Here is a 25,544-nt window from a genome sequence, read left to right on the forward strand (position 1 = left end):
ATTGACATAATGACCGTGGCTAAATATTAGCAACTCCACTCCTTGCCACAACAACAACAACTATGGCCATTCAGTTTAGCTACGGTTTTTTTTGCACCTTAGCCACAGTTTCAACCGTGGCTAACAGGAAGTTTTACTATAGTGATATTGACATCTATAACGGCCAATGGTTCCAAACTTAAAACCTCGGAAACTCACAAAACCTTAATGCTTTAGACAATTAAAGGTAAATGTGACTAATGCAACTACAATTAAGACCACGACATGAATTCAACGACTTCCAAAATCATAACATAGGTGTCTGCAATGACAGACATGGGTCACAATTTATAACTTTCGTAAGTACTTGTGAACCATACAACTATAATTGCGGCCTCCTATATACTAAATCACTTTTGAATATTATTAAAAAAAAGCTAACCTGCAATTCAAGTACATGCATCCATGAGATTTATCAACAAAGATCCTGCACTTTGGACATCTCATCCACTTGTTATTATTTGTAAGCCGCATCAACATGATATCTTCCTTTTCTCTCTCAACCTTATTCAGTTTCTGAAACTTATCACACTTAATCCCATCATGGCACAAGATCCTACACTATGCACAAAACAATCTCCTACAATTAGGGCACTCAGATTCCTTCACCAACTCTCCATCATTGTTAACCATAAGCACAAAGCAATCCTTATAAGGACAATATAATTTCTCATTTTCAAGAATCATAGCCTAATACAAAGCATCACCCCACGATCAAAGACTTCCTTAGGAAGAATTCCACGACAACGTTGAAGCTCCAATAGCCCGACTTCACATTCAGGTTGAGGGCATCGAATTTTAACAACGTTCTCATGATGCTTGGATTCAACGTACTTTACTACACAGTCAGTGCAATAAGAGTGAGAGCAATTATGGATACAAAACTCGTCGTTTAGGGTTTTGGTTTCAGTGTAAATTTGACATAAGAAAGGACTGATAGTATTATTATTGGAATTAGAAGATTCTCCAATTTGGAAGATCCATTTACGTTTCCAAAAATGAGTGTTTGAGGGCTTGGAAGTGAGGATTGTGACGTCATCGTTTTGATCCTCATCAGAGTCGAAGAGATCAATGAGAATGGTAGTGGATTTGTGTTTACCTTTAAGAGAGAATGGTGTGATATGAAAAGTTTCAACATCTACCACTTCAGTTGTTGAAGGAGGAAAAGAAAGGTTTGTCATTATCTTTGTTATGTTTGAAAATTGGGATTGAAATGAGAGAGATGTGAATATATTTCATTAAAGAGGGTCACTTTCTCATTCTTGATATCTTACTGTGTAAGTTTGATTTACTAAAGTCTTATTGACTACTGGTCCACCTTGTTTCTATAGGTGCAAACTTTTGTAATTAGTTATAACATTTATTGCTATATTAATTAATTATAAGAATGTATTAATGGATGCACATTATTTTAATGGAAACTTTAACATTTTTTGTAGGATAGACATCACAAAATGGATTGCATTGACGGATACGAGTTAGTCTGCATAAAGTTCAGGCTAAACTAGATAAGAATAAAAAGTTATGGTATAATTTATTTATATTAAATTGCAGTTCAAACTCACCATATGAATTGTTTTAGCATATGAAATAAATAAATTAATATTATATCATTTATTGTCATATTAATTAAATATAGGAATGTATTAATGGATGCGTATTCTTTTAATGGAAACTTTAATATTTATTTTAGGATAGTCAACACAAAAATGGATTGCATGGAGTAATATATGTTAGTCCGTATAATGTTTTGGCTAAACTGGATGAGAATAACAAGTTACAGTTTAATTTATGTCTCTCAAATTGCAGCTCAAACTCACCTTAAGCGGATTGTGAGTTATGGCGGCCAAGCAGTCCATATAACATATAACATTTCTACCATATTTGTCATTCAAATTCAACTAAACTCATAAATTTAATACCCCATGTTTGAGTTAGGACATGATGTCAAGTTTACTGATATGATTTTTAACCTTAATCATTTATTAAATCAATCATTCCTACTCGACTATCACATTCTAATAAAACATAATTTGTGCCGAGTTAGTCTGCATAAAGTTCGGGCTAAACTAGACAAGAATAAAAAGTTATGGTATAATTTATTTATATTAAATTGCAGTTCAAACTCACCCTATGAATTGTTTTAGCATATGAAATAAATAAATTAATATTATATCATTTATTGTATTAATGGATGCATATTCTTTTAATGGAAACTTTAATATTTATTTTAGGATAGTCAACACAAAAATGGATTGCATGGAGTAATATATGTTAGTCCGTATAAATTTTTGGCTAAACTGGATGAGAATAACAAGTTACAGTTTAATTTATGTCTCTCAAATTGCAGCTCAAACTCACCTTAAGCGGATTGTGAGTTATGGCGGCCAAGCAGTCCATATAACATATAACATTTCTACCATATTTGTCATTCAAATTCAACTAAACTCATAAATTTAATACCCCATGTTTGAGTTAGGACATGATGTCAAGTTTACAGATATGATTTTTAACCTTAATCATTTATTAAATCAATCATTCCTACTTGACTATCACATTCTAATAAAACATAATTTGTGCCTTCACTTTATATAAATCATTGAAAACTAACAAAAATAATTTCATGTCTATTTATAGTCATGGTAATATAGACACGAGGAACTCTATATCTCATAGTATAATAATCATCAATCATAATACATCATCATCAGTTTTAATTTCGTTATGAAGATCACTTGTATGTTCATTATTAAAACTTTCATTATGAACAAATAGGAGTTGAATTAAGTTGTGTGGGGTTACTATGGTAAACAATTATGTTGCCTTTATGTTTTGATGTAAAAGCTATTGTTCTTTACTAAGTTTTTGTTGTAAAAGATAAATATAATTAAGTATACAATATAATTTACAAATGAAAAGGGGTGTCTATATGGTTTAATATTTTTTTTCATTTGATTTAATACTACTTTTTTAGGGTGATTAAAGGGACATTATGAAAAATAGGACGAATAATATAATGTTTCACTCTATCACGTCATTCTATTTTATAAATATTTATGTTACAAACTTTACTCTATTTTTTGTTCAAAGTTCATAACACCAATATGTATTTATTATATATTTTTTATTATAAATTTATAGTACCATTATATTCTAAAACAATTTTAATATGAGATTTATTTCAAAGTTAAAGATAAAAAAAAAGGGTAGCACTACCTCACCAAGGTAAGCTCATCCTAAACCCAATTTTAATATATAGCACATCCAATCTGGACTAAAAATTTGATTAAATAAAAATTACTTAATATGATACTCAAGTCCTACGAATTTTCATGTATTGGTTGACCAAAACAACCATTTTGATAACTCTACTCTAGGAAAACTTGTTTGGGGTGTGTTAACAAATGCAAAGTGTATTATTGAAGGAATATACAATATGTAAAAAACTAACTCCAATATTTCTTGAAAGGTTAAAACATTATTTTCAAGATAAAGTTTATTTTTTCCATTTTAAACAATATCCTTAGGCACATATTAATGTTTGAATGACTATTTAATTTATGCTCATTAAAATTAATTGCATATATTTATTATATGAAAAAAGTAGTGAAATTAATTGCATTGTTACATAAAATAATGAATTCATTAAGTCAACAACATAGTAAATAAATATTTTTCTCTCCTGTCACTACGGTGTAAATGGTTCTGAATTGGTCAGCCAAACTAATGTAATTCAACAAAGCCATACCCAAAAAATGTGGTCATTTCATTGTTCACTATATTATAATTTTCATTTACCAACACTCCTTCAACAACATTTATATGTTGAACGCTATTAAATGAAAGGCGGTAGAAATCAATAGCGCTCGGTAGGACTGACAATACACTGAACCAACTCAATAGGTATATCAATGGTGTTAGGGCAATTGAGATGGATGCTATAGTCAAATAGGTGATCATGATGGTGGTCCATTTTTCTCCTTCCATTTTGCGTATAGTATTTCATAAATTTGACTCATATTTCAACTAATGGAGTTGGTATCCTCTCCGGTGCTGGAGATGAAAGTAATGAAAAATCAGAGAAAATGCCGATTGTAACGACATTGATGTACTTATTTATAATGGAAGATGACACTTTTACTTTTAAAAGTAAGAATAAAACATAGAACTTTTCTCTCTCTAGCAGATTCTGGTTCCATACACACATAATAGCTAAGTTGTTTGAATATGTAAATAATAAGAAACATGTAAACATATACTAAAGGTCATAGATTTAAACCCCCTTTATCTTTGTTCCAGAGTCTTCAGTGTTTACAGTTGTAGCAATAATGGAAATTATTTTTTGAAACAGCTCGACAGTTGTAACAAAAGGCATGTCCACACTTGCAATCCATAATATAAGTAACTTCATATATGTTGTCTTATTAGAAAGTTAAGTGCAACATTGAAATGAATCCACTGATTACCCATTGCTATCATAACATATGGGTAATTAGACTTGAATCATATGTAGGACTGTCATAAGTGTGATGAAATGATTGCTTATAAGAGATAACAATTATTCTATTAAATGCAAGGAGCAACAGTAAAATGGAAACAATTATTATATCCAAGTAATCGAGCAACTAATTTATATCCAAGTAATCGAAGCCGTTCCATTGATAAATGTGGGGTGTTATTGTATGTTTTGCTTAAAAAAAAATCTTATTAAACACTAACGAGGAAGATGTTGGGGATTACCATGAAGCTAAAAATTGTGAAACCTAAAGCAATCTAGTTCAAATGTTTCTAAAGAAAATTTTAAACCATGAATCTATGTTTTTAGAAACTACTTAGAAGATGTATTTAATTAAATTGGACAAGCACATAAAACTTGACAAACTTGGTCATCTTTTATGATAACTTCAAAACTGATACTCTCAAAGTACAAGGCACAATGCTACATTCAATGTCTAGATTGCAATGGATGCGATGATACTGCAATCCAAAATAATCAGGGATATGATAATATGAGACAAATTAAAGTCATGATTTGCATAAAAAATGCACGATGGATATTAAAATCCAAGAGTTGGAAGAGTTATTGACACCAATATGATCTATTGTAAAATAAGAGAAGAGGGTAGAGTTTGATTCATCTGCCATTGTAGGTATCTTCTAGAAATTGTTGCAGACCTATAGTGTATACCTCTGAAACAGTCCATATACTAACTAGAAACCTATCTAAAAGGTAAAGCTCTCCCAATGCTTATATTTCTATTAACTAGACTCAAATGATGGGAATCAATAAGGTTTTAAATAGCGGATATGGTCATGTTTTCAGAAAAGCTCAAAGCCTTGAGGTTTTAGACAAAGGCAAATGATGACTCAAGCAACTATAATTGCGGTCACGATATGAATTCGACGACTTTCAAAACCCGAACATATTGACGTCTATAATGGTCATGGATCCAAATTTAAAACCTCCTAAACTCACAAAACCTTGATGCTTTAGACAATTAAAGGTAAATGTGATTGATGCAACTACAATTATGACCATGATACGAAGTCAATGACTTCCAAAATCGTAACATAATGGTGTTTGTAACGACAGAAATGAGCCCAAATTTATAACCTAATAAAATGTTAAAACTACAAGTAATTGTGACCCATATAACTATAATTGCGACCTCCAATGTAGTAAATCAGTTTTGAATAATATTAAAAAAATATAACCTGCATTTTAAGTACATGCATCCATGAGATTTCTCAACAAAAATCCTACAGTTTGGACATCTCATCCACTTGTTATTATTCGCAAGCTGCATAAACATGATATCTTCCTTTTCTCTCTCATCCTTATTCAGTTTCTGAAAATCATCACACTCTCCCATCATGCCACAAAATCTTACACTACGCATAGAACAATCTCCTACAATTAGGGCACTCAGATAACTTCACCAACTCTCCACCATCGTTAACCATAAGTGCAGAGCAATCCTTATAAGGACAATATAATTTCTCATTCTCTAGAATCATAGCCTCACACAAAGCATCTCCACAACGATCAAACACTTCCATAGGAAGAATTCCACGACAACGTTGAAGCTCCAATAGCCCAACTTCACATACAGGTTGAGGGCAACGAATTTTAACAACGTTCTCTTGAAGCTTAGATTCCACATACATTACTACACAGACAATGTAGTAAGAGTGTGAGCAATAATGGATACGAAATGCATCATTTATGGTTTTGGTTTCAGTACAAATAGGACATATGAAAGGAGTGATAGTATTATTATTATTGGAATTCGAAGATTGTCCAATTTCGAAGATCCTTTTACGTTTCCCAAAAGGAGTGTTTGGGGGCTTGGAAGTGAGGATTCTGACATCGTCATTTTGATCATCGTCGGAGTCGGAGAGATCAATGAGAATAGCGGTCGATTTGTGTTTACCTTTAAGAGAGAATGATGTGATATGAAAGGTTTCAACATCTATCACTTCATCTGTTGTAGGAGGAAAAGCAAGGTTTTTCATTATCTTTGTTATGGCTGAAAATTGCAATTGAAATGAGAGATAGATGTGAATATATTCCAGTAAAGATGGTCACTTTCTCATTCTTGGTATGTTACTGTGTAGGTTTGAATTCCTAAAGTCTTATTAACTACTGGTCCACCTTGTTTCCATAGGTGTAAAATTTTGTAATTAATTATAACATTTATGGGTATATTAATTAATTATAACAATGTATTAATGGACGCACATTTTTTTAATGGAAACTTTAACATTTGATGTAGAATAGACATCACAAAAAGGACTTCATTGGCGGATATGAGTTAGTCGACATAAAGTTCGGGCTAAACTAGATGAGAATAAAAAGTTATTGTATAATTTATTTATATTAAATTGTAGTTCAAACTCACCGAATGAATTGTTTTATCATATGAAATAAATAAATTAATATTATATCATTTATTGCTATACTAATTATTTATAAGAATGTATTAATGAATGCACATTCTTTTAATGGAAACATTAGTATTTATTTTAGGATAGTCAAGCCAAAATGGATTATACAGATGAATATATGTTAGTCCGTATAAAGTTTCAGCTGCACTTGATGAGAATAAAAAGTTACAGTATAATTTATGTATATCAAATTGCAGCTCAAACTCGCTCAAGTTCTCTTATATGGTTTTTAACCTAAATCATTTATTAAATCAATAATTCCTATTCGACTTTCACTTTCTAATAAAACATAATTTGTGACTTCAGTTTATACCAATCATTGAAAACTATCAAAAATAATGTCATGTCTATTTATAGTCATGGTAATATAGACCCAAGTTCACAATGAACTCTATATCTCATAATATAATCAACATCAATCATAATACATCATCATCAGTTTTACTTTTTGTACGAAGATCAGTTGTGTGTTCATTATTCATACTTTCATTTTGAACAAATAAGAGATGAATTTAGTTGTGTGGGGTTACTATGGTAAACAATTATGTTACCTTTTAGTGTTGTTGTAAAATCTATTGTTCTTTACTAATTGTTTTTTGTAAAAGATAAATATAATTAAGTATACAATATAATTTAGAAATGGAAAGGGGTGTCTATATGGTTTAACATTTTTTTTCATTTGATTTAATACTACTTTTTTAGGGTGATTAAAGGGACATTATGAAAAATAGGACGAATAATATAACGTTTCACTCTATCACATCATTGTAATTTATAAATATTTATGTTATAAATTTTACTCTATTTTTTGTTCAGAGTTCATAACACCAATATGTATTTATTATCTATTTTTTATTATAAATTTATAGTACCATTATGTTCTAAAACAATTTTAATTTGAGATTTATTTCTAAGTTAAAGATCCAAAAAGCAAAAATGGGTAGCACTAACTCACCCATCTAAGCTCATCCTAAACCCAATTTTAATATATAGCACATCCAATCTGGACTAAAAAATTGATTAAATAAATATTACTTAATATGATACTCAAGTCCTACGAATTTTCATGTATTGGTTGACCAAAACAACCATTTTGATAACTCTACTCTAGGAAAAATTGTTTGGGGTGTGTTAACAAATGCAAAGTGTATTATTGAAGGAATATACAATATGTAAAAAACTAACTCCTATATTTCTTGAAAGGTTAAAACATTATTTTCAAGATAAAGATTATTTTTTCCATTTTAAACAATATCCTTAGGCACATATTAATGTTTTGAATGAATATTTAATTTATGCTCATTAAAATTAATTGCATATATTTATTATATGAAAAAAGTAGTGAAATTAATTGCATTGTTACATAAAATAATGAGTTCATTAAGTCAACAACATAGTAAATAAATATTTTCTCTCCTGTCACTATGGTGTAAATGGTTCTGAATTGGTCAGCCAAACTAATGTAATTCAACAAAGCCATACCAAAAAAATGTGGTCATTTCATTGTTCACTATATTATAATTTTCATTTACCAACACTCCTTCAACAACATTTATATGTTGAACGCTATTAAATAGCGCTCGGTAGGACTGACAATACACTGAACCAACTCAATAGGTATATCAGTAATGTTTCCCAGAAGGAGTGTTTGGGGGCTTGAAAGTGAGGATTGTGACATCGTCGTTTTGATCATAGTCAGAGTCGGAGAGATCAATGAGAATGGCATGGATTTGTTTTTACCTTTGAGAGAGAACGGTATGATATGAAAGGTTTCAACATTTATCACTTCAACTGTTGAAGGAGGAAAAGAAAGGTTTTTCATTATCTCTGTTATGTTAGAAACTTGGAATTGAAATGAGAGATAGATGTGAATATATTTCAGTGAAGATGGCCACTTTCACATTCATGGTATTTTACTGTGTAGGTTTGATTTGTTAATGTCTTATTGACTACTGGTCCACCTTGTTTCCATAGGTACAAAATTTTGTAATTAATTATTTATAGGAAAGTGTTAATGGATATGTCATTGTGTAAAGATATCTAATAAATAAATTAATATAATAATTTATGGCCATATTAATTAATTATAGGAATGTATTAATGGAGGCACAATCTTTTAATGGAAACATTAATATTTATTTTAGGATAGACGTTTCAAAGTGGACTGTATGGATGAATATGACTTAGCCCGCATAAATATTGAGCTAAATTGGATCATACTAAAAATTCATGATACAATTTAGGTATATCAAATTCAAGCTCAAATTCGATTGAAGTGGATTGTGAGTTGTGGTGGCCAAACATGCCATATAATATTAACAAATCTTTATTTAAACATAACATTTTTAATCTATTTTTAATGTATATAATTTCATAATAACATATAATTTTTTCTACAACATTTATTATGCCTAATTCAACCAAACTCATAAATGATATCAAGTACGTTCGCTCTAATATATAAATCGTCAAAAACTATAAAAAAATAATGTCATATTAGTGTATAGTAATGGGAGTATAACTCAATATCACGAAGAACTTTATATCTCATAATAAAAGCATCATCATAATATATGATAATCATTTTTTTACTTTCTGTACGAAAATCAATTGTATGCTCATTGTGGATATCTCAAGTATATTATGAACTGATATGAGTTGAATTTGGTGTGTGCGGTTCTCTACGGTAAACAATTAAGTTATCTTTCAGTTTTGTTGTAAAAATTATTATTTTTATTAAGTTTTTGTTTTAAAAGTTAAATCTAATTAAGTACTCAATATAATTAAGAAAAGAAAAGTGAAGTCTACATGGTTTAACATTTCTTCCCATTTGATTTCATACTTTTTTGTAGTGTGATTTAAAGGAAATTATGAAAAATAGGACGCAAAAAATAATGTTTCACTTTTTAACATTATTGTCATTTAGAAATATTTATGTTATTAAAATTACTTTATTTTTTGTTCAAACTTCCTAATACCAATATCTATTATCTAATTTTCATTATAAACTCATAGTACCATTGTGTTGTAAAATAATTTTCATCTATGTTTTATTATTAAGTCAAAGGTCCAAAAAACTAAAAAGATATAAAAATGGTAGCAGTGACCCACCCGGATAAATTTGACCTGAAACCTAGTTTTAATATACCACGACCAATCTAAGCTAAGATGTTTTGATTAAATAAAAATTAATTAATATATGATACTCAAGTCATTCCAATTTTCAGGATTTGAGGGGTCAAAACAACCATTTTGATATGTCTACTCTTAGAAAAGTTGGTTGGTTGTGTTAACAAATGCAAAGTGTATTATTTAAGGAATATAAAATTTGTAAAAATATTAACAATCTTGTAAGGTAAAAATATTATTTTCTAAGATAAAGTTCCATTTTCCATTTTAAACAATATCCTTAGGATCTTATTAATGTTTGAAGTACTCTTTAATTTAATCTCATTAAAATTAATTGCATACATTTATTGTATGAAAAAAGTAGTGACAATTAATTGGATTGTTTCAAGAGGTTATAATAGTGGGAGGAGAACATATGTTAGTGGCACAAAATTTGTGTTAGTTTTCTACTCATTTGAAAAATATTTTTCTGAATTAATTAAGTCAAAAAATAATAACTAAATATTTTTCTCTCTTCCCATTAGGGTGTAAATGGTCCTGAATAGATCACTAAAACTAATTTAATTTAAAAAAACCATACCAATAAATATGGTCATTTCATTGTTCACTATGCTAGAATTAACATTTAACAACGTTCAATCAATAACATTTATGTATTGAACGTTATTAAATATAAGGCGGAACGTAATTAATAGCTCTAGGAAGAGCTGACAATGAACCGAACCAACTCGGTATTCGTTCGAAACTCGACTCATTATTTTGGTCGACAAACTTGGTTAATGAACCAAATGAGCCGAAATGGAGATGGATACAATTCGACTCGTTAGGTTCATGAGCAAGATCCATATATATATATAAACTAATTTTTTATTTTTACTGTTATTATACATTGCATTATTTTTTATGTTTGTTATTGTAATATTTACATATATATAACCTTGTGCTGAATGTTTTTCAAATGAATTAATTATATGAGTTGTCCAAATGAACCAATTCAAGCTAAGCTGAATGGTTCGAGAACTTTAACTGAGCCGAACTCAAGCTAAAAAAATAACTTGTATCGAACTCGAGTCAAGTTTTGAGTTAAGCAAATCCTAACCAAACAGAACTGAGTTGAGATTTCGAAGAACAAAATAACATTGTTCCTTATTAATTGGTCGAAGGGGAAATAATAATAGAAGAAACAACATTGGTTTTTAATTGGTCCAAGGGGAATTAATAATAGAAGAAACAACATTGCTTGTTAACCAACCGAAACTAAGTAATAATAGGGTATGTTTTGTTTTCACTTTTCAACATTTTTGTCAAGCCTGTTTTAAAACGGGTAGAGCATGAAAATTTGTCAAAAAATCACAATCGGACTTATCTACACCACTTTGGTTTGTGAACTAAAATCATAAATGGACATGTCCATATTGGCTTTTCATTTGCAAATATTTTGTAGGTGCAGACTAATGGCTATGTTTGCCATCACTATTCACTAACACCCTAAACACAACTGTAACTAAGATCTTTTAATGTTGTCATGACTATTGCATAACACCTTGGACCATTCTTGCATAAACCCTCTACTAAGTAAGTATTCTCTCTATTACTAGAGACGCAAGTGTGACACAATAACAGACAAAAAATGACATGTAATGATACTTTTATCACGAAATCACATTTTTCCAATTGGAAGTATGAGGAGAAACAAATACTTGTCTCTCCACTATTGGAGAGGATCATTATTCAACATGATGGGGCAGTGATCATGGTAGTTACAATAAAGGAAACCAAGGCTAGTTTCGGCATTTTGTAGATCTAATGTGCTGGAAAAAACTAGGCCCTTCGTATAAAAAAAAATTAACTACGCGAAATTTGTATGTTAAAGGTTGAATAAATTTGAGGAACCAAAACAAATTACCAAAGGAAAATAAAAATTAAAAATAATTGTTCATTTTATATCAAAAGAATTTGATACAAGAACGTAAAATACACTTAGTGCAATATTTTGTATCCAACTTCTAAATAATTATTAAAAGGTCTCATATTTTGCCTACCTTAAGTCGAAATCTTCTTTCAATTATATATTAACAATATAATAAATATAAAACAATGGTCATTTCAACTAACAAGATATTTAATAAACTTATACATAGACTAATAATAATTGATTATGCAATAAATTCAGAAAATAAAAAAACAATAGAATACTTGTCCCGTTGAAAAAAAAGTACTTTATATGAAAAAAATATTTTTGACCTTTTAATAATTATGGGTTTCGCGTACCACGCATGGTGCACACCACTAATAGGGCCAACTCGAGTGGCAATGATTGTGTGTGTTAGTGGCAGATTGGGCATTTGTTATGGTGATGGTGTTAGGGCAATTGAGATGGATGCTATAGTCAAATAGGTGATCATGATGGTGGTCCATTTTTCTCCTTCCATTTTGCGTATAGTATTTCATAAATTTGACTCATATTTCAACTAATGGAGTTGGTATCCTCTCCGGTGCTGGAGATGAAAGTAATGAAAAATCAGAGAAAATGCCGATTGTAACGACATTGATGTACTTATTTATAATGGAAGATGACACTTTTACTTTTAAAAGTAAGAATAAAACATAGAACTTTTCTCTCTCTAGCAGATTCTGGTTCCATACACACATAATAGCTAAGTTGTTTGAATATGTAAATAATAAGAAACATGTAAACATATACTAAAGGTCATAGATTTAAACCCCCTTTATCTTTGTTCCAGAGTCTTCAGTGTTTACAGTTGTAGCAATAATGGAAATTATTTTTTGAAACAGCTCGACAGTTGTAACAAAAGGCATGTCCACACTTGCAATCCATAATATAAGTAACTTCATATATGTTGTCTTATTAGAAAGTTAAGTGCAACATTGAAATGAATCCACTGATTACCCATTGCTATCATAACATATGGGTAATTAGACTTGAATCATATGTAGGACTGTCATAAGTGTGATGAAATGATTGCTTATAAGAGATAACAATTATTCTATTAAATGCAAGGAGCAACAGTAAAATGGATTTTCTTAAGTATAAAAAAGAAATGAGCAACTAATTTATATCCAAGTAATCGAAGCCGTTCCATTGATAAATGTGGGGTGCTATTGTATCTTTTGCTTAAAAAAAATCTTATTAAACACTAACGAGGAAGATGTTGGGGATTACCATGAAGCTAAAAATTGTGAAACCTAAAGCAATCTAGTTCAAATGTTTCTAAAGAAAATTTTAAACCATGAATCTATGTTTTTAGAAACTACTTAGAAGATGTATTTAATTAAATTGGACAAGCACATAAAACTTGACAAACTTGGTCATCTTTTATGATAACTTCAAAACTGATACTCTCAAAGTACAAGGCACAATGCTACATTCAATGTCTAGATTGCAATGGATGCGATGATACTGCAATCCAAAATAATCAGGGATATGATAATATGAGACAAATTAAAGTCATGATTTGCATAAAAAATGCACGATGGATATTAAAATCCAAGAGTTGGAAGAGTTATTGACACCAATATGATCTATTGTAAAATAAGAGAAGAGGGTAGAGTTTGATTCATCTGCCATTGTAGGTATCTTCTAGAAATTGTTGCAGACCTATAGTGTATACCTCTGAAACAGTCCATATACTAACTAGAAACCTATCTAAAAGGTAAAGCTCTCCCAATGCTTATATTTCTATTAACAAGACTCAAATGATGAGAATCAATAAGGTTTTAAATAGCGGATATGGTCATGTTTTCAGATGATAAGGTTTTAAATAGCGGATAAGAATTCGACGACTTTGAAAACCCGAACATATTGACGTCTGTAATGGTCATGGATCCAAATTTAAAAACACATAAACTCACAAAACCTTGATGCTTTAGACAATTAAAGGTAAATGTGATTGATGCAACTACAATTATGACCATGATACGAATTCAATGACTTCCAAAATCGTAACATATAGGTGTTTGTAACGACAGAAATGAGCCCAAATTTATAACCTAATAAAATTTTAAAACTACAAGTAATTGTGACCCATATAACTATAATTGCGACCTCCAATGTAGTAAATCAGTTATGAATAATATTAAAAAAATCTAACCTGTATTTCAAGTACATGCATCCATGAGATTTCTCAACAAAAATCCTACAGTTTGGACATCTCATCCACTTGTTATTATTCGCAAGCTGCATAAACATGATATCTTCCTCTTCTCTCTCATCCTTATTCAGTTTCTGAAAATTATCACACTCAATCCCATCATGCTACGTAACCTTACACTGCGCATAGAACAATCTCCTACAATTTGTGAACTCAGATAACTTCATCAACTCTCCACCATCGTTAACCATAAGCGCAGAGCAATCCTTATAAGGAAAATATAATTTCTTATTCTCTAGAATCTTAGCCTCACACAAAGCATCTCCCCAACGATCAAACACTTCCTTAGGAAGAATTCCACGACAACGTTGAAGCTCTAATAGCCCAACTTCACATTCAGGTTTAGGGCAGCGAATTTTAACAACATTCTCTTGGATCTTAGATTCCACATACATTACTACACAGACAATGCATTAAGAGTGCGAGCAATAATGGATACGAAATGCATCATTTATGGTTTTGGTTTCAGTACAAATAGGACATATGAAAGGAGTGATAGTATTATTATTATTGGCATTTGAAGATTTTCCAATTTCGAAGATCCTTTTACGTTTCCCAAAAGGAGTGTTTGGGGGCTTGGAAGTAAGGATTCTGACATCGTCATTTTGATCATTGTCAGAGTCGGAGAGATCAATGAGAATAGCGATCGATTTGTGTGTACCTTTGAGAGAGAATTGTGTGATATGAAAGGTTTCAACATCTATCACTTCATCTGTAGTAGGAGGGAAAGCAAGGTTTTTCATTATCATTGTTATGGTTGAAAATTGGAATTGAAATGAGAGTTAAATGTGAATATATTCCAGTAAAGATGTTACTGTGTATGTTACTGTGTAGGTTTGAATTCCTAAAGTCTTATTAACTACTGGTCCACCTTGTTTCCATAGGTGTAAAATTTTGTAATTAATTATAACATTTATTGCTATATTAATTAATTATAACAATGTATTAATGGACACACATTCTTTTAATGGAAACTCTAACATTTGATGTAGGATAGACATCACAAAAAGGACTTCATTGGCGGATATGAGTTAGTCGACATAAAGTTCGACTAAACTAGATGAGAATAAAAAGTTATTGTATAATTTATTTATATTAAATTGCAGTTAAAACTCGCCCTATGAATTGTTTTATCATATGAAATAAATAAATTCATATTATATCATTTATTGCTATACTAATTAATTATAGGAATCTATTAATGGATGCACATTATTTTAATGGAAACATTAATGTTTATTTTAGGATAGTCAAGTCAAAATGGATTGTATAGATGAATATATGATAGTCCGTATAAAGTTTTAGCTGCACTGGATGAGAATAAAAAGTTATAGTATTATTTATGTATATCAAATTGCAGCTCAAACTCCCTCAAGTTCTCTTATATGGTTTTTAACCTAAATCATTTATTAAATCAATCATTCCTACTCGACTTTCACTTTCTAATAAAACATAATTTCTGACTTCACTTTATACAAATCATTGAAAACTATCAAAAACAATGTCACGTCTATTTATAGTTATGATAATATAGACCCAAGTTCACGATGAACTCTATATCTCATAATATAATCATCATCAATCATAATACATCATCATTAGTTTTACTTTCTGTACGAAGATCACTTGTGTGTTTATTATTCATACTTTCTTTGTGAACAAATAAAAGTTGAATTTAGTTGTGTGGGGTTACTATGGTAAACAATTATGTTGCCTTTTAGTGTTGTTGTAAAATCTATTGTTCTTTACTAATTTTTTGTTGTAAAAGATAAATATAATTAAGTATTCAATATAATTTAGAAAGGGAAAGGGGTGTCTATATGGCTTAACATTTATTTTCATTTGTTTTAATACTATTGTGATTAAAAGGACATTATGAAAAATAGGGCGAATTATATAATGTCTCACTCTATGACATCATTGTAATTTATAAATATTTATGTTATAAACTTTACTCTTTTTTTTGTTCAAAGTTTATAACACCAATATGTATTTATTTTCTATTTTTTATTAGAAATTTATAGTACCATTATGTCCTAAAACAATTTTAATCTGAGATTTATTTCTAAGTGAAAGATCCAAAAAACAAAAAAGGGTAGCACTAACTCACATAGGTTTGTCATTATCTATGTTATGTTTGAAAATTAGAATTGAAATGAGAGATAGATGTGAATATATTTTAGTAAAGAGGGTTAATTTCTCATTCTTGATATCTTACTGTGTAAGTTTGATCTATTAAAGTCTTATTGACTACTGGTCCACCCTGTTTCCATAGGTGAAATAATTTGTAATTAATTAATTATATGAATGTGTTAGTGGGTGTGTCATTGTTTAAGGATATGAAATAAATAAATTAATATTATAACAATTATTGCCGTATTAAATAATTATAGGAATGTATTAATGGATGCACAATCTTTTAATGGAAACTTTAACATTTGGTTTAGAATAGACATCTCAAAAAGGACTACAATGACGAATATGTGTTAGTCCGCTCAAGCACTCAAGGCTACCTTTGACATAACAATCTCTCAGCTATCACAACCATGTATAAAGGAAGATGCTACAGCAATCTAGATCTCGGAAGAGGAGGACCAAGCTGGCGTCCAACAGTGTAAGTCTCATCTTCATGGAAGGCTTATTCTATCAAATGGAGAAACACCTACTAAGTTCAATGACCTAAGAACTAAGCTTCATTCCCTATGGAATATGATTGGGAACTAAGATTCAATTGTATTGTAGTATAAGGTTATGTTGAACCACAAGGAATTGCCTAATAGAATATTATTATAAATATGTTATATCACTAATAATGTTTGAACATATTTTTTGGTTTGATTTTGTTTATGAAATTTTAACAAGTAAACAAATAAACATAAACAACTAATATACACAGGAGAAAATTGGTTTGAAATATGAATTATTTCTAGAATCAATTGATTTTGAAAACATTACAAGTTATGTGTTATACTTTCGGTTAATTCTACACACCATTTCTAAATCCTTCATCTAGTGTCCTAGAATGATAAGATGATTTTCAAACCTTATGTAATATACTATATAATAGTTAATTGCCACTCGTCGGAGTAGGTTGATACACCCTACTTCAAGCTCCATTAACATCATTTAACCTTGAACATAAGTTGCTTAAAATAGATGCTTGATGTGGCAAGTGAACTCAGGTGTAGGTTATACTTTTTAGTTCACTTGTCAACACTTTAAGAAGAAGCATTTTTGGATCATTAAATCAAGTTTTAGGTGATCAAGTTAAAACCACATTAGGAACTTCATAAAGAATCAAAACTTAACCAAAAGTAATAACTTGAATCTATTGAATTCAAAAGATAATAAAAAAGAAGAGAAGAAATAACATTACACCATAATCCAAGTCAATATGTAGGAGCATGAGCCATTTATCAAAGGATGAGATGATTTTAGACCCACATGAGATTACAAAATTATGTTTTTGTATCACATTTTCCACCTCCTTTCTCCTCTTGAATTAAGGAGAAACTATTAAATAAACATACCTAAACTACTTTGGAGTAGCAATTCTCCAAGAAATTATAAAAAAGAAAGTGTAGAAGAAGAGAAGATTTCAGATTTGAGAGATATATGTGAAGTGGAATGTGTATGAATGAATTTCTTGAGCCTTGAAGTGCCTTCTATTTATAGGAATTTTCTGCCACCGCCAAGCTCCTCTCTTCCATTGCCAAGCTACTGACTAAACCCTTCAGCATGTGTTTGGTCACTTGGCCAAGCAGCTTGGTCACCTGCTTGGGGCTGAGTCACCCAAGCTATTGTGAGGTACTTGCCCAGCTATTGTGAGCTACCTTTGAAATGCCTATGGAGGCTACTTGGAGTGAGGTATTGCATGAAGTCATGGTTGCTTGATGGCTAAGACACCTTGACCAACTTGCTGAGTGCACAACGCCAAGCTCCTATGTGGCACCGCTAAGCTGCCCGCTTGAGTAACTTTGACTGTGCTGGTGGTGAGGTGACTTGGTGCTTGCTGATCTGGTCAGGTATGTGGTTCCAAGCTAGGCGATCAATGTGCTTTGCTAAGCTGCATGATTGAGCATGTTGGCTTCTGCCAGGCTTGTGTTCTGAACGTGCCAAGTTGAGTTTGACCTTGCCAGGGTGGTGTATAGGGTAGATAGGCATGGGTTTGGTCCAAGCTAAGCTTCTCAGTGAGCAGCTTCATGTTGACTCCATGCTTTCCATATAGGCCAAATCTTGTTCAGACATGCATAAGGCTAAGCACATAGCTTGCCACATCAAGCTTAAGCATGTCATATGTGGATCATTTTGGCCTATATTGGGCATTTTGCTTGCACTTGATTAAGCCTTCTCTTTTCCACCTAAATCCTACAAATATAATAAAAAAATAAATACACGAAACATATATACAAGATTGTGATATTTTATCCAAAAAGTGTTCAATTAAGTTGGTTTTCTCAATTTTGCCAAGGATAAGTGCCATAAAAGTGTATGAAATATAGGCATTTTTGGCACTTATCATCTGTGGACCTCAAATTTCAATTATATTCTTAAAAAATTGTCTCATTCACAATGTTGGATAAGGATTTTGGGTCTTCCACTTGAGTATTGGAGTGCTAGGATTCTGTTCTCAATCGCTGGGGGTTAGGAACCCCGATATCTCTTGATAAAGCAACCTTAAGCAGTTCCTTCAGACAGTTTGCAAGGATATTGGTGGACCTCGATCTTAAAGGAACCCTACCAAATCAGGTACTAGTGGAAAGATATGAATTTGCCTTATTTGTCTCCATAGAGTATGAAATTCCCCCTGATATTTGTACTAGATGACATTCGATAGGACATCTGGCCTATAATTGCAGGAAAACTGATAAGGAATCATGATTTGAAGTTTTAAGGCCTAAGAAAGTTAATCCTATGGGGAAACCTACAAAGTTCATACCATAAAATGACCGTGCATTAAACAATGGAAACAAGAAAAACACCTCCAATCCAACCCAAAACAATGAATCTGTTCTTGGAAAATTGAGGGAAGTGCCTAATCCAATGCAAGAAAATGACTTGATCATTAATTTGGAGTTTGACAATTGTGTGAACATACAAGTGGATCAACTTCAAAAGGTTGCTCCCCCTGAGGAAGAGGTAGGATCAAAAGGTTGCTCCCCCTGAGGAGGAGGTAGGTGATACAGAAGGATCCTCTGATGAGGAATCTAACGATACAAGAGTGGAGGATTCCATGGAAAATGATGGCCACAACACAGTGCAACTCTTACAAGCAGAAAATTTCATAGAGGTATGGGTAATCCTACAACTAGACTAGTGCTTACAAACTTTGTTCTGAAAATAAGCCAGATGTTGTCTTCATATCTAAGCCCATGGTGCACTCAATTAAGATCAATCCCTTATTTTGTTCGGCTTTGTCCACTTTGAATTTAAATCTTTTCATAGTGAATGATAGGGGTAGCATGTTGCCTAATATCTGGGGCTTTGTCATTTTGATCTCAATCCTAACATCATCTCTAATACTTCTCAACAAATCTCTATTTCTCTGATTTTGGATAGTCAACTGGGTTTCTTTTGTGTTGTTTATGCACACAAACAATACTTGATTCATAGGTCCTTGTGATATGAAATTCTCTCTTTGATTTCTGCCCATCATGGGCCTTGGTGCTGCATAGGGGATTTCAACTCTGTCCTAGGTGCCAATGAGTGGAGAGGAGCCTCTCTGCCTAAAAGAACTCCTTGTGAAATTTTAAATTTTTCTCTGAGGTTGGTAATTTGCATCACATATTAACTAGGGGAGTTGAATTCACTTGGTCTAACAAAAGGAGATGGGTGGCTCATACTGAAAAGAGATTGGATAGAACAATTTGTAATGGTAGTTGGCTTTCTATTTGGCATCACCCCTCTTGTTATACACTTCCTAGATATGCTTCTGATCACCATCCTTTGATGTTATGCTCTTCCAATGGGTGTAACAAAAGGCAAACTCCTTTTAGGTTCCATAAAATGTGGTTTCATCATCAAAGGAGGAGTTTTGGAGGGAGAAATCGAGATTAAACTGGCAAATTAGTGGTGATAGGAACACAAGTTATTTCCACTAAATTTCCAAAATCATGTATGCAACTAAATCTATGTCCATGCTTAGACATGATGATACTTCTTTGGCGGATCACCAAGAAATTGCAAATCATGTGTTGGATTACTTCACAAGCTTGTATGTTTCAGAGAATGACATTGATCATAGCAACCTAATAAAATATGGAATTCCTCAACTAGTAACTAATGAGGATAATTCAATGCTTTCAAGCATTCCTTTGAAAGGTGAGATTAACGTTGTTGTGTTTCCCATGAATGGGGATGGTGCTCCTGACCCTGATGGGTTTGGAGGTTGTTTCTTCTAGGAATTTGGGATATCATTGGCCATGATGTTTGTCAATTAGTGATTCAGTTCTTCAACCAGAGACGGATTCATGCTAATCTTAACTCTACCAATGTTGTTCTAATCCGTAAGTTCTCTAGTGCAGATAACCAGAGACGGATTCATGCTTTGTCTAACTTTTAGTTTAAAATCATCACTAAGGCTTGCCTGAAAGGCTTACAATAATTGCTGCAAAAATCATTTCCAACTAGCAGAGAGGCTTCATCAAGGATAGAAATATTCAGGATTGCATTTGTATTGCGTCTGAAGCAATTAATATCCTTGATCACAAGACCTTTGGTGGTAACTTAACAATCAAGCTGGATGTCAAGAAGGCATTTGATACTAAACCCTAAACCCTAAACCGTAAAATCTAAACCGTAAATCGTAAACCCTCAACCCTAAACCCTAAACCCTAACCCTAAAACTTACATTTTCCTAGCTTCAAGACCTATATCAACTTACACAAAATCCTCTATCTGGCTAGGAATCAAAACATATTGGTATTTGGTCAAGGATAATTCCATTTGGTTGCTGGGTAATGGGAATCACATAAACTTTTGGCTGGATAACTGGTTTGGTTATAATCTAGCTGGAGATCTTGGTTTCCCTGATCCAATCTCTTTTGTTCTATTCGCTAAGGTTGTTGACTTCATTCATGATTCTTCCTGGATAATCCCATCTTGGCTGGCCAGGTTGCACCCTGAAGTGTGTAATTATATAATCAACACACACATCTCTAATGCCATTCATGATGACAAGTTGGCTTGGTTGCACTCTAATGATGGGGATCTCACTATGAAAGAGGCATACACCTTCACCAAACCTGTCCAATCTCAACATAATTGGTGCAAGCAGATTTGGTCATTTTCAATTCCCCCTTCTATTGGGCTAATGAAGAATCCTCTAATCATTTTCTATTTAATTGCCCTTTTGCTATTGCAATTTGGAATTGGTTAAGCAACCAAATTGGCTTCAAACTGGACAGTTCTTCTATTCAAAGCCTGCTGCTAATTTCTAATAGGTGGAGTCCTCAATTGAAATAGGACTTGGTTGCTTGCATTCTTAATTCTATTTCTACTATCTAGTATTGTAGGAATTAAGCCAGATTTGAGAATATGGCAATTTCCATTGCTCAAGCCACTGCAAAAATTAAAGTGGATACTTCTTTCATAGGGAATTTTTCTAACCTTTGTGTCAGGCCTTCCTTGACTGAGTTTTCCATCCTTAAAGCTTTCAATGTCAATTGCAATTACAACAAGGCTCCTAGGATATATGAGGTTATTTGGTAGTTTCCTTGAGTTGGTTGGGTTAAAATAAATTCTGATGGTGCAGCTAAGGGATTTCTAGGGCATGTAGAGGGAGGTGCAATTTTCAGAGATGATAATGGTGGTTGCATGGGATGCTTTGCTTCATACTTCAGTATACATGATTGACTCTATGCAGAAGTCCTTGCTACAATTTTGGTTGTGCAGATTGCCAACTCTAAAGGTTGGCATTCTATTTGGCTGGAGTGTGACTCTACTTAGGTTGTGGAAATTTTCACGAGCAGGAAGATGGTTCCTTTGAAGTTAAGCAACCTCATGCACAAGTGCAGAAATCTTATGATGGGTATGCAAGTCCATGTCACTCACATATTTAGAGAGGGGAATGCTTGTGCTGACAAGTTGCCTACTTTTGGAGTGTATTCAAGGATAGATACTTGGTGGAATTGACCTCCCCCTTTTATTATGGCTGAGGTTGCTTCTTCCTAATTACAAATTTATGGACTTCTAATGGCTACTTTGTAACTTGGTTCTATTTAATATATTTGTGGGTGTAGTTTCACCCTTGCATTAAAAAAATTTCAGTATTTTTGGTTCTTTACAATATAGTATAAGAGTGGTTTAAACATCCTCTTAGAATTATTGATGCAATTTGTAATGAACTAAAACTAATAAATAGAAATTGACTCTTACATTATTTGGATTGGTCTCCACAAAATATCATATTTTGTTTAACTTAATTACATCCATCATCACTTTTTTGCTTAAAAGATCACACTTATCTCTTTTAAAGGGGTACTTAGTGTAATTATGTATATAAAAGGGGTGTCACTGGTTTGTTTAGGTGCAAAAAAGAGAATGAAGATTGGTGTAAGTTCATTAAAACTCATGGAGTGTGAGTATAATTTATAATGACATATTTTGCATAAAGAGAAGTAATGTGTTTGATTTTAAAGTGTCAACTTCCTCTTTTTGTATTCTTTAACCATTACTCTCAAGCACTTGTAAATGACATCCATTAATAATTATAAACAATGATGCTTTCATAATTTATAATTTTCAATACCGAAGTTTATAGTCTTTCATTAAATTCTTAATTAATATCTTTAAGACAATTAGTATGATCCATTAAACTAAATCAAGTTGTTTTAAATTTTAATTCATTAATTACAAAACCTTCTCGGTAATGGAAATGGGGTGGATAGGAAACCAATAAGGCTTTCACAACTTAAATAGACTCACATAAGGGTATCGTGAAAAACTTGTAGGTAGACGTATACAACACGTTATATTTAGAGACAAGTTTAATTATATTTTTTAGTGCCATCATTTGGGAGTAAATCTATTAATGTATTGTGAAGATTCTACTGGTTGTATTTTTATACATACGTCTTCAAACAAGTCTTTCTTAAAGATAATCTATTACACAATGCTCTCAATTTCTATAGTGTGTGGAAGATGAATTTCCACAATTTTATATCTTGAATAGGAGACAGTATTTGTAAGATTGGAATATTTGACCTCTTAATATGTCACATATAAGCATGTTCTTATATATATATATATATAACATTTCAACATTATTGTTCTTACATAAGCATTTTCCCATTCTTTGCAAGCCTACTAATATTTAACTCCTCTTTTTCGTACCCATTATACGTTCTATCTTTCCCTCCGCTCTCTAATTTCTTGGAATCTCTTAGCTTTGTTTTATTTTTTATAACTTTTAGGATTTTTACACAATAATCATGTTTTATGACATTCGCATTATACTTTAATTTTGTCTTCAACATTTTTATCCCACCATCATAAATTTTTACTCTTTCATCTAAAGCCTCTAGACTCACCTAGTGTCTATTTTTATATCTTCCAAATTTCTTTGGCCATCTTCTCCCATATATCTTTAGCACTTGTACCTCCCAACAACCATTTGATTGAAGCTACATCGTATCGTTCCCCCCTCTTCATGTTTCCACCATTTTAATTTTGGGACTCTATCTTGGTCTTTTCTCCTCATTCTACTCTTGACCCTTACATCCATAACAAAAATTCTACATAGAACAATCAATTTAGCTCTCTCAAGATATGATTTTCTAATGCAAGAAATACTCTCTATCTAGTTTCCTTTTAAGAACAAAACTGATTCGAGAACATGTGTAAACACCCAATTTTGACCGGGGTAATTTGATTTTCAAAAAAATTAAGTTGATGAGTAACATTTGAAATAGAAGAAAACCGGGAAAAAATTGAAAAGGAGTTGGGCCTCTTCGGCCAAATGAGATTAGTTCCCTTTATAATCCTCACTTAGTAACCAGCCAAATGGGGGAATCTAGAGGCAAATTCAAAAAGAGAGAGAGAGAGAAGCACACATAGAAAGAAAAAAAAGCACTTGATAAGGAGGGAAGGGAGAGACTAAAACAAGGATATCATCTTCTTATTCTTTCATAAGCTCTAAAGAGTTATTTTTCTTCTCATTTGTTTCATTCTCTTTATGTTATTATAATGTGTGTGTACTGTCAAGTAGATGTGTTTGAAAACTAATTTCATAGTTGAACATCTCACGCTGCCATTCACCCAAGCCCTTCCTCCACAACTGTTTCTTTATTTTGTATTTCTCCCCATTTTGGTCCACCATTATGGCCAGCGGCGGGGCTGCTGGCACCATCGCCACTGGCTGTCCAACCGCGCCACTGTTCCGGCATCCCCATCCAGCAAAGGGGTGGTAACCCCTAACCCTAAACCCCAATTCAATTTTTCCCTAACCCCCAAATTGATTTTCCATAACCTAAGCCCAATTTAATGTTAACCTTTCCCCCGATTTCATATTAAATTGCCCCCCAACTTAATTTAACTCAAAACCCCCGGTTTGACTTTAAACATAAGACCCGATTTAATTTAACTCAAAACCCCCAAATTGATTTATATCTAAACCCCAAATTTATTTTAACCCTAGTCCCCAAATAATTTTAACCTAAACCCCCAAATCAATTTTACCCTAAATCCAAGAATCAATTTTAACCTAAATCCCCAAATAAATTATAACCTAAATCCCCAAATAAATTTGAACCTAAACCCCTAAATGAATTTCACCCTAAATCCCCAAAGTAATTTCACCCTACACCCCCAAATCAATTTCACCCTAAATCTCCAAATAAATTTCAGCCTAACTCTCCAAATCAATTTGAAACCGCATCCCTAATTTTCAAATACTTGCTACTTTTGTCTTGTTAAATTTTCAAATAATTTTAAAAGTGGCGTAAAGTAGTTCCATTATAGGTTGAGTGCCTTGTCACGCTACTTTATGTTGTCAAAGGCAAGGTGAGATGTCTCCACTATGGGACTAGTATCTTGTCGCACCATCTTGTCTTGTTAATTTTATATGAATATATAAAATATAAAATAAAATAAGAATATATTGACTAATCAAGTATTTTCTATGAAGAACTACGTAGCCTTGATTTCTCTATTGTAGTTAGAGATACATAAGAGTATGTTTTTCCCTTTCGGGCACAAAAATATAATTTGTGTTTTGTTTTATGTTTTTATTCAATAATGTATGAGGGTAAAATTAAT

General features: G+C 31.9%; 3 protein-coding genes across 3 annotated transcripts; all 3 read right to left on the reverse strand.

The window, feature by feature from the left end:
- Positions 723–1,220, reverse strand: LOC109359731. Its single transcript, XM_019604424.1, has one exon. It carries the CDS (start codon positions 1,218–1,220, stop codon positions 723–725), a length of 498 nt encoding a protein of 165 aa, XP_019459969.1.
- LOC109359732 lies at positions 5,932–6,555 on the reverse strand. Its single transcript, XM_019604425.1, has one exon. It carries the CDS (start codon positions 6,553–6,555, stop codon positions 5,932–5,934), a length of 624 nt encoding a protein of 207 aa, XP_019459970.1.
- LOC109359733 lies at positions 14,393–15,037 on the reverse strand. The gene is made up of 2 exons (XM_019604426.1): positions 14,761–15,037; positions 14,393–14,685 (listed from the first exon to the last, which is right to left on the reverse strand). Exons 1-2 carry the CDS (start codon positions 15,035–15,037, stop codon positions 14,393–14,395), a joined length of 570 nt encoding a protein of 189 aa, XP_019459971.1.

This window comes from Lupinus angustifolius, chromosome LG11 (genome assembly GCF_001865875.1).
Source record: "Lupinus angustifolius cultivar Tanjil chromosome LG11, LupAngTanjil_v1.0, whole genome shotgun sequence".
NCBI classification, from domain to species: domain Eukaryota; kingdom Viridiplantae; phylum Streptophyta; class Magnoliopsida; order Fabales; family Fabaceae; genus Lupinus; species Lupinus angustifolius.

Coding starts and splice junctions, on each gene's coding strand:
- LOC109359733 (XM_019604426.1), bottom strand. CDS start 15,037: ATGATAATGAAAAACCTTGCTTTCCCTCCTACTACAGATGAAGTGATA. Junction 14,686..14,760: donor TCCTTTCATATGTCCTATTT/GTACTGAAACCA, acceptor TTGTCTGTGTAG/TAATGTATGTGGAATCTAAG.
- LOC109359731 (XM_019604424.1), bottom strand. CDS start 1,220: ATGACAAACCTTTCTTTTCCTCCTTCAACAACTGAAGTGGTAGATGTT.
- LOC109359732 (XM_019604425.1), bottom strand. CDS start 6,555: ATGAAAAACCTTGCTTTTCCTCCTACAACAGATGAAGTGATAGATGTT.